Genomic DNA, 9,811 nt, shown 5'->3' on the forward strand with positions numbered 1-9,811 from the left:
ATTAATGGGCATGCTTTATTAGCTGGAATTTCGCATGTTATTATCTTAATTTGAATCCGAAAAAATGACTTCCAAATTGTATCATAATGGTTCTCTTAAGAGAGAAACTAGTGGTATGCGTTCAGTTGTTTTTAGTTTTTTATGTTTGTAAAAATATCGCGAAAAGCGAATCAATCTGGCGATTGATCGGAAGTTTAGCCGCCTTCAGAATACTGAAACTCGATTATATCCGTTCCCATGGTGATGGTTCGCCCCTCGAGCGTGAATATTTGCTTGTTGCACTGCCACCTCTGGCTTCCGGTGACGTTGATAGCAGTAAGCCGTTTAGCACGGATCAGAAAGTCCTCCATACGGTCAATATTGAGCGAGAAACAGTAGCTAATGTCCAACTGCTCGAGCGTTTCGCAGTCTGTCCAATCATGGAAAAACGTTCCTCTCAGATTCGTGTTTCCCGGAATGGAGAGCACCCGTAGCTGCAACGGGTGCAATTGTAAAAATTCTAGTAGACTAGCATCTTCAAGATCACAGCGTCCTAAATCCAGCGTTACCAACGTCGAGAGTAGCGAAGCCAAATGCTTGAGATGTTGATCATTCAGCTTCACGTAATTAATCGTCAGGTGGCGCAGCGCCGTACAGTTTGCCAAATTGATCACTATCGATTGCTTGAGCATTTCGTCCATAACGTACCCGCCGGAGAACTGGAACCCTTCCAGTGAGGGTCCGAGGGCTTGAAAAATGTTACGCACATGCTCGATGCGGTTTGGTCGGGCCGAAACTTTGCGATAGTCGAGAGCAAAGAAGCGGATTTTCCGAAGATGACGCTGGCACAAATGAAGAAAGGGGAGGCAGACGGTCGACAGGGACAGCAGCTCTTCGAAGTTGAAGTAGGAAAATATTTCCATCAACAAGTGTTCGTCTAAATCGAGAAGCTGCATTCGGAGGCGGGAACTACTACTTTCCACTATTCCTTATACTATTTCCGGAAATCCGCCGGTTTTACGCGCACTAGAAATCAGGTGATTTTGATGTTTGTTTTGACAAAATGACGCCACTCGCTGGGTCCACACTATGAGATTATTTGGCGCTCCAGATTCGCAGACGGAAATGGAATTTGGTTCGCTTTTGCTGGCGCTTTTACCTTTTTTCAAACATGTCTCCGATGAGAACCTTTGGGATATCGGCGACACTGATTAGGCTACTAAAAATGTCCATGACCAATGTTACGCCATTGAGGTTGAATGGAAAACCCTTTGCTTCCACCAAGGGACTGCACCAGGGGGATGGGCTGGCTTACCTGCTCTTCAACGGGGTCCAGCTAACGCATTTACCGCCAAATGCACATTTGTTCATGGTTCTGATAATAGGGTTTTCTTTTTGTTGAGATTGTTTTATATTTTGAAGTGATGAATGGCAACGATTTTATGTTAAAGTTACCACACTATCCAGTTATTCAAAATCGTTGATTTGATAAGCAAGGCTAGGTGGCTAGAACTGCAAATAAATTGATGTAAAGCTTCATAAAGCGTTGTAGCACAAATAAAAATGAACATCTTTTACAGTAGTTTGTGTAATGTATGCATTTTCACACTAGCTGTGGATGCGCTACATGAGACATTCCAGTAAGCTGTAGATTCCATTTCAATCTGTTTGGCATGGGTAGCATATTTTGGCATAGATAACAGATTTAAAAGTAAATTTCTATGTTGACAATTTATTGAATATTTATCTTAAAATTTGTCATAATTATAATTCCTAATGTTATTTGAAGAGAGTATATAAGCTTCTTGCATACTGCATGGCTTATTTGTTCGCGGTTGAGTTCATATGCACGATACTTGAGTAAACGCAATTGACATTCTTAAAGGAATTTGAACAAATCGTTTTCCTAGACGCCGCTAGGTTGTTCCAAAGCCGCTAGGTCCAAATTATTGCAACAAAATACAAATATTACCTTGCGTACCTTCTAGTAGACTGTAGGATTCTTGTTCGTATCGATTGCGCATGTGAAATGAAAGAATGCTAGAGTTGGATAGCCGATGGCGAGTACAACTGCTCCGGTCGATTCTGTCCAGCATTTTCTCTGCGCACTAACATACATTGTAGTTTTAAAGCTCATAATCTATAGGATGTTCATTCGGTATCCCACGTCAAATAGTTGGATTCGGAATTTTTTTTCTCGGAAATATTCATTCTCGTGCCTCTTCATTTCTTCACGCGGCAGTAGAGCGTTGTGCCGCATCCGATTGCGTAGAAGTAAGCTAACAATTAGCGACAGTCGAGCGTGGAATGGAAAGTTGTCGGCTAGCGTCCGCTATAGATAGCCAGTGTGTAGACACAGATGATGTTCAGAGGTGTGTTCACCATTAGTCCGTCTTGAATCGTACGCTCACAAGCTCGAGCAGTGGCTGCTCCTCGTTCGATTATTATCATTGCAGTTGGTCGTACGGATAGTTTGACTTTCGGAATCGGATATGCGCGACGCGTATGTACTTGCTATTTCACCGATAAAGCCCCTCACCTTTGTAAGATCGGCCTCTCGCCCAGTGTGCTTCCGTTGGGAACGTATTGGATTGGGTTACCACCAATCGGGGTGCGTCGAGCATCCATAGCCCGTGCGAGAGTAAAATTTAATGTTTTAACCGGTTATCATTAATACTGGGAATAATGCAACAAGATATATTAAAATGATTTTTTTTTATTAAAAGCACGTTACGTTCAAAATAATAACTTCAACTTTCATCTTTTTATATCATCAACACAATAAGGCACAAAATGCGGGCTATAAAGTTCAATACGATTTTCCCACGATGCGACATTGGAAATCCGAGGGTGCTAAATAATCGTCAAGATTACAGAAAATAAATCCTTCTATTTTTACAATATCAAGGAATTGACGAAATTAGTGGGCATGCTTTATTAGCTGGAATTTTGCATGTTATTATCTTAATTTGAATCCGAAAAAATGACTTCCAAATTGTATCATAATGGTTCTCTTAAGAGAGAAACTAGTGGTATGCGTTCAGTTGTTTTTGGTTTTTTATGTTTGTAAAAATATCACGAAAAGCGAATCAATCTGGCGATTGATCGGAAGTTTAGCCGCCTTCAGAATACTGAAACTCGATTATATCCGTTCCCATGGTGATGGTTCGCCCCTGGAGCGTGAAGATTTGCTTGTTGCGCTGCAACCACAGGCTTCCGGTGACGTTGATAGCAGTAAGCCGTTTAGCACGGATCAGAAAGTCCTCCATACGGTCAATATTGAGCGAGAAACAGTAGCTAATGTCCAACTGCTCGAGCGTTTCGCAGTCTGTCCAATCATGGAAAAACGTTCCACTCAGATTCGTGTTTCCCGGAATGGAGAGCACCCGTAGCTGCAACGGGTGCGATTGTAGAAATTCTAGTAGACTAGCATCTTCTAGATCACAGTGTCCTAAATCCAGCGTTACCAACGTCGAGAGTAGCGAAGCCAAATGCTTGAGATGTTGATCATTCAGCTTCACGTAATTAATCGTCAGGTGGCGCAGCGCCGAACAGTTTGCCAAATTGACCACTATCGATTGCTTGAGCATTTCGTCCATAATGTACCCGCCGGAGAACCGGAACCCTTCCAGTGAGGGTCCGAGAGCTTGAAAAATGTTACGCACATGCTCGATGCGGTTTGGTCGGGCCGAAACTTTGCGATAGTCGAGAGCAAAGAAGCGGATTTTCCGAAGATGACGCTGGCACAAATGAAGAAAGGGGAGGCAGACGGTCGACAGGGACAGCAGCTCTTCGAAGTTGAAGTAGGAAAATATTTCCATCAACGAGTCTTCGTCCAAATCGAGAAGCTTCATTCGGAGGCGGGAACTACTGCTTTCCACTATTCCTTATACTATTTCCGGAAATCCGCCGGTTTTACGCGCACTAGAAATCAGCTGATTTTGTTGTTTGTTTTGACAAAATGACGCCACTCGCTGGGTCCACACTATGAGATTATTTGGCGCTCCAGATTCGCAGACGGAAATGGAATTTGGTTCGCTTTTGCTGGCGCTTTTACCTTTTTTCAAACATGTCTCCGATGAGAACCTTTGGGATATCGACGACACTGATTATGCTACTAAAAATGTCCATGACCAACGTTACGCCATTGAGGTTGAATGGAAAACCCTTTGCTTCCACCAAGGGACTGCACCAGGGGGATGGGCTGGCTTACCTGCTCTTCAACGGGGTCCAGCTAACGCATTTACCGCCAAATGCACATTTGTTCATGGTTCTGATAATACGGTTTTCTTTTTGTTGGGATTGTTATATATTTTGATGTGATGAATGGCAACGATTTTATGTTAAAGTTACCAAACTACAGTGACCGGCATAAGTAAAAGCCCACCCCTTGATTTTTGTAGATTTTCGACTATAATTCCTATATTTTCTACTGTAACCGGCAAGTGTTGTGTTTTTCTTGAAGGTTTAACATTCCTCTTTGAGTTTCACTAGCTTTCATCTCGCTTGGATTGATAACAAATTTTTGATAAATGTTTAAATGAGAGATGGTCGATCACAGATGTGACAAAAGTAAAAGCCCACCTACAATGAAATTTCCTTAAAAATTAATATGGTCCATCCTTAGCTCGGATTTAAAGTTACAGGTGTTTTGGCATGACGTCTACACGATTTCAGGTGTATTGAGGTTCAAATTTGTTGAATAACTTCCAAAAAAATAATTGTTTTGATAATAACATAATTCTTAATGAAATTTTTATCTAAAATGTCCCACAAATTCTTGATCCGTTGAAAATCTTGGCTTTGAGAAGGCCATTTGAGAAGGGGAGAGACACGGGAACATTAAAAAATATTAGTTAATTTAGCAGCATGTTTAGGATCACTGCCCTGTTGCATAACAAAAGTGCTTTCAAATGGGCTTATTCGTACTGAGTCCATCAAATAGTTATTAAGGGTGTCAACATAATTTTCGCCCGCCATAATACCATAATTTTCTTTGAATTGTTCACAAGAGCCATGGAAAATCCACCCCGCAACTTCATACTACCACCTCTGTGCTTGATTATGACCGGTACATTATGTTCTTGCAAACCATGGTTTATTTTCCGCCAATCTCTTTCGTGATAGTTTATATTAAATGTTTCCATTTATGATTCGTCAGACTATAGAACATTGCTCTAGCCTTCTTTTAACTTGGTTACACATTTCCGGGTGAAATTCAAACGTTTAACCATATTTTTGGCTTATAAACGGAAGACTTTTAGCATACGCACTCTTGTACTCATGTAGAGCTATTCTAATGTGGCATAGTTTGCTCCAAAATAGACAGCGACAGGGTTTTCATGATGGAACAGATAGTTAATTCTAACGATTTCCTAATCTCCGGAATGGCTTTTATCATTTGTTCGATCATTCGTCTTCCCAGAACGTCCATTTTAAAATGTCATTTACTGTTCTGATGAACATTGGTGATTAGTCATGATGGCATAAAGGCGTCCCCTACTAATAATATTTTTTCTGCTAATATCTGTTCAGACACATGATTGAATCAATGCTGCATAAGAAGATTTCAGGCATGCAACGATTTTTTTCCTCCCATACACCCATTTCTTAAGCTTTTCCCAAACCCGTGCGCAATCGACTTACTACTGGAACTACTACGATTGATGGATTAAATTACTGTAAACAATTATAGGGGGAGGGGGGGGTCCTAAAACTTTAAAACAGATGTAAACTAAAGGCCTAACAAATATATAGTAACCAGAGGGCTTTAGTAGAGTCACAATAATATTTATTGTATAGTGGGCTTTTACTTTTGTCACATCTGTGATCGCTCATCTCTCATTTAAACATTTATCAAAAATTTGTTATCAATCCAATCGAGATGAAAGCTAGTAAAACTGAAAGAGGAATGTTAAACCTTCAAGAAAAACACAACACTTGCCGCTTACGGTAGAAAATATAGGAATTATAGTCGAAAATCTACAAAAATCTAGGGGTGGGCTTTTACTAATGCCGGTCACTGTATCCAAATGTGGAGGTGGATGAGCCACATGAGACATTCTAGTAAGCTGTAGATTCCAGGAAAAGATTCCATTTCAATCTGTTTGGCATGGGTAGCATATTTTGACATAGATAACAGATTTAAAAGTAAATTTCTATGTTGACAATTTATTGAATATTTATCTTAAAATTTGTCATAATTATAATTCCTAATGTTATTTGAAAAGAGTATATAACCTTCTTGCATACTGCATGGCTTATTTGTTCGCGGTTGAGTTCATATGCACGATACTTGAGTAAACGCAATTCACATTCTTAAAGGAATTTGAACAAATCGTTTTCCTAGAAGCCGCGAGGTTGCTCCGAACTTGAAATATATGCTAGCATGTTGCTTGCATGTTGACACAAATTTCTATTGATGCAGTAGTACAAATCAATTCGACGCCAACAGATGCAGTTACTGTACCTTTCTCCACCCCTATTCTGATTTCCCAATCCGTCCAAGGCTTCATCTGCATCAATGAAGCTACCCGAATGAAGACCTCTACGCCATGCAATTGTGGCATCAGCTGGCGAACGTAGAATCCAATATTGTAATCGGCAACAGATGAACTGATGATGTAGCAGTGCGAGAAATTGGAAAACTAACACAATTAAAAGGTGAATCTGGAGCGAGTGCATCATCGTTTTATGGGCAAATACTTCATACACCTAAAACCCATGAAAAGCAATTGGTCTCTTTAAAATATCTTAAAAACTTCTATAGAGTTTTGTAACAATACTGAAGATCCTGTTTTTGTGGCCATAGTGTAGTATTGTAGATCAAACAAATTATTGATTGGTTTATACGATTGGTTCGATGTTGCAGCACATTAACAGCCTTTATATTGAAAGGCATGTTTTAGATGTTGCAGGATGATATTGATCAAACATTTCGATTTATTACTAACCGCCCTTCAGGCAGATCATAGATGACGACAAAATCCAACAAAGCATCTTAGCTCAATCAATGAACAAATGGTGATAATGCTACGCTAAACATCAAGCAGGAAACCGTAAAAGTGTAATTGATTGGCCAACTACTGTGCGTGTGGAGTAGTGTTCCCTTCACTAGCAAAACACTATAGCCACCATAAAGCGTTTCATCCTTCTATTTTGTGTTTGATTATAACACTTAACGCTTGTCGCCTTCATTGGGCTTCACTGATGCAAGAGACCACTCATAAAATGTCTTTAATGCGAACTTTCAACTAAGTGAGAAAGTGATAATTTTATAGCTTCAATTAATATAACGCTCTTGGCGCAGAATTTGTAAAAAACGTTCCACATCACATTAGTAACGAATCGCTACTGTTATTTGATCATATCGCGCTGTAACACAGCATTACTTATGTAATAAGAAAGGCATCTCAACAAAATGACAATTAACTCAAAACTATAATCCCAGCAAGTTCCAGAAGGGGCGAAATTTGACCGATAGTGTATTAAATCAAGAACCTAGCGTTCGTGCCGGATGGTGACATCGATAATTATGTTGTGCGATGTTTGAACATGAGCCCACCCTTATCAGATCGTTGGCGCCAGCCAAATAATTGAGCGACGATGAATCCTTACCGTGAATCTCGTCCAAAGCTGTTTATTCCCTTCGGTCACCATTCGCCTCCCCTCCCCTTCCCCCGCTTCTATCAAACATTGATAAACTGAATTGTTTTCGGAAATGGTGAATTAGCTTCCAATCCTTATGCGCTGGCACTCTAAAGGGTTCTTTGTTTTTGCCCCACTCCCCAATGACGTGGGCGTACTTTGGAAGAGAACGGGTCTTGGTGGACGCTTGGTGGAATGCGAGCAACAAATAATAGATCAGAGAAATCGAATCCCTGCTAAGTCGATTATTGTGAAATTGAAACTTCATTGTTGGGTGCTAATTAACGAGCAAGGCGAGCGGCGTTGCGTCCGAACTGCGGCTCCATAGCTAACGAAGCAAACGAAAGGGGCCGCGGGTGTCGTCGGATGATTGATGACAATCGGAATCGGAATTGCCTCATTTTCCCACCCTTCCGGCATCTGTGGGTTTGTACAACGGGCCAAAATAGAAACGTTTGGTCGGCTTTGACTCCTTGAACTCCTGTTGACAGTATGTATACTTTACGATGTTCCACGAACTTACTGGGAGTTGTAAGATTTTGACTTCATAGTTTTCTGTATTCTTGGACCGCGAATTGGTTTCATTTTAATTGGTTGTCTGGTTGTTTGCTGGATTTTCGATGGTACAATACACTAAAAGGTTGCACTTGCCCGTCCAATAAATTCATGGAATTAGTAGAACATAAAGGACAAAAGATCAAAATCACACCGGAAAGCCAAATTCGTGATGCGCACTATAGCAAGTAATGTATTCTAGATTTCTTAAAACTTGTTTTGTTATAAAAACATTTACAATATCTTTTATATAACTTTTGTAACGAATATCTTCGTTACCTGAAGTCAAATTAATTCAAAAGAAAAGACAATGTGTTCATAAATTTTAATTCTATAATCAAGGCTGTCAACAGGGTTCATTTATTTTTATTTCTTTAGGCTGGAATATTGTAATTTAAGATGTTTCTGATTCTTCGAATCTGAGTCATATTTCGAATGAAAAGAAAAAAATACTATCAGATAAAATTATGAAGGTAATATTCGTTGCATTTTTGTTACTAAGGCGCCTCCACCCAATGAAAGGGTTTTTTGAGGAATCGTTTGTTCTTTTATCGGCTGCTTCAAGAGGAGCGTATGTTCAACAACAGCACCCTGATATTCCTCTTAGTTGAGACGACTGATGAAGCGATGCGCAATTCAATCGATTCCATATATTGTCAGAAAATGTGTGCTAGATTGTAAACTTTTGTTGAATTTTAGTTAGTTTTCTAATTTATTAAAACTTTCTAGCACCGGGATTCATAATATATTATCATCGACAATAACGCAACATTCCGTGTTTCATAATTCCATTCAAGCGTTTCCCTGACTGCCGGTCAGTACATCCCGGTAACGTTATCTTACTCCCCAATCGGATTCCCAGGACAATTGTAGCCACCGATAATTGAGTGTCGAATGTTTGACCCAATCCGGACTTATCTTATCCGGACAAACCAAAGTTGCCCATTTACGTCAAGGAACTACCGCAAGTACGGTCGGTGTATAGTTGCAACAAGATATTCGGATTCAATGCACTGTGTTCGCTAAATCTTATTGCTATTTCCGGGTTCTGTTCCTGTCTTCGGTTGAAGGTAGGATTCCCGGAAGGGTACTCTTTAGCATTCGATGGCGTCGGTTTATATTTCATCTACAGATTTATGAAGTGTCTAATTTCTAGCCAGTCGCTTCTCTGGCGCTAGTTTATTATTTTTTATGTTTTCTTACTTTTATTGCCTTTCCTTTCGAAACGAGCGCTCGCCACGTATGTTAAGGACGCTGGTTAGGATATACCAACTTCCTCTTTGCTTCGTCGATAAAAAATAAAAGCCGCGAGCATGAAACTGATGCTGATGATGCGGATGATTAGTATATGCAACAGTGCTTGCCGCCAATGGCGTATGATTACGGGCGTTGGCAAAGAATATGTCGGCAAGACGTTGGTTGCAGCGGAATAAGGAGCGGAGGAGTTTGCAACAACAACAGTAATAATGATGCATCGCTGCAGGATCGCAGCATTATCATCCGCGGAGGGTGCCGATAGAAAACGAAGGAAAAACTATGCATGGAAAACAGAAAAGTTGATCGATAGCGGTTTCACTCTTCAAACGAGCGGTTCGCCTGGATCGCTTTAATCAACTACGCACCTCCCTAC

At 40.4% G+C, this 9,811-nt stretch overlaps 1 protein-coding gene across 2 annotated transcripts; it reads right to left on the reverse strand.

Moving 5' to 3' along the window:
* Positions 1-20: 20 nt before the first annotated feature.
* LOC125952572 (uncharacterized) lies at positions 21-3,957 on the reverse strand. 2 transcript variants are annotated; one of them, XM_049682119.1, is made up of 2 exons: positions 3,187-3,957; positions 21-288 (listed from the first exon to the last, which is right to left on the reverse strand). In XM_049682119.1, exons 1-2 carry the CDS (start codon positions 3,831-3,833, stop codon positions 195-197), a joined length of 741 nt encoding a protein of 246 aa, XP_049538076.1. In that variant the 5' UTR covers positions 3,834-3,957; the 3' UTR covers positions 21-194. The 2 variants fall into 2 exon arrangements, with proteins under 2 accessions (XP_049538076.1, XP_049538075.1); XM_049682118.1 differs by lacking the exon at positions 21-288 and having other exon boundaries at positions 2,659-3,957.
* Between the last annotated feature and the right edge of the window lie 5,854 nt (positions 3,958-9,811).

Source organism: Anopheles darlingi, chromosome 2 (genome assembly GCF_943734745.1).
Source record: "Anopheles darlingi chromosome 2, idAnoDarlMG_H_01, whole genome shotgun sequence".
Classification (NCBI taxonomy): Eukaryota; Metazoa; Arthropoda; class Insecta; order Diptera; family Culicidae; genus Anopheles; species Anopheles darlingi.

What these genes read in the sequence shown, in the direction of transcription:
- LOC125952572 (XM_049682119.1), bottom strand. Translation starts at nt 3,833, where the DNA reads ATGAAGCTTCTCGATTTGGACGAAGACTCGTTGATGGAAATATTTTCC. An exon ending in AACGTCACCGGAAGCCTGTG is followed by an intron (nt 289 to 3,186) that starts GTTGCAGCGCAA and finishes CGGAAGCCAGAG; the next exon opens with GTGGCAGTGCAACAAGCAAA.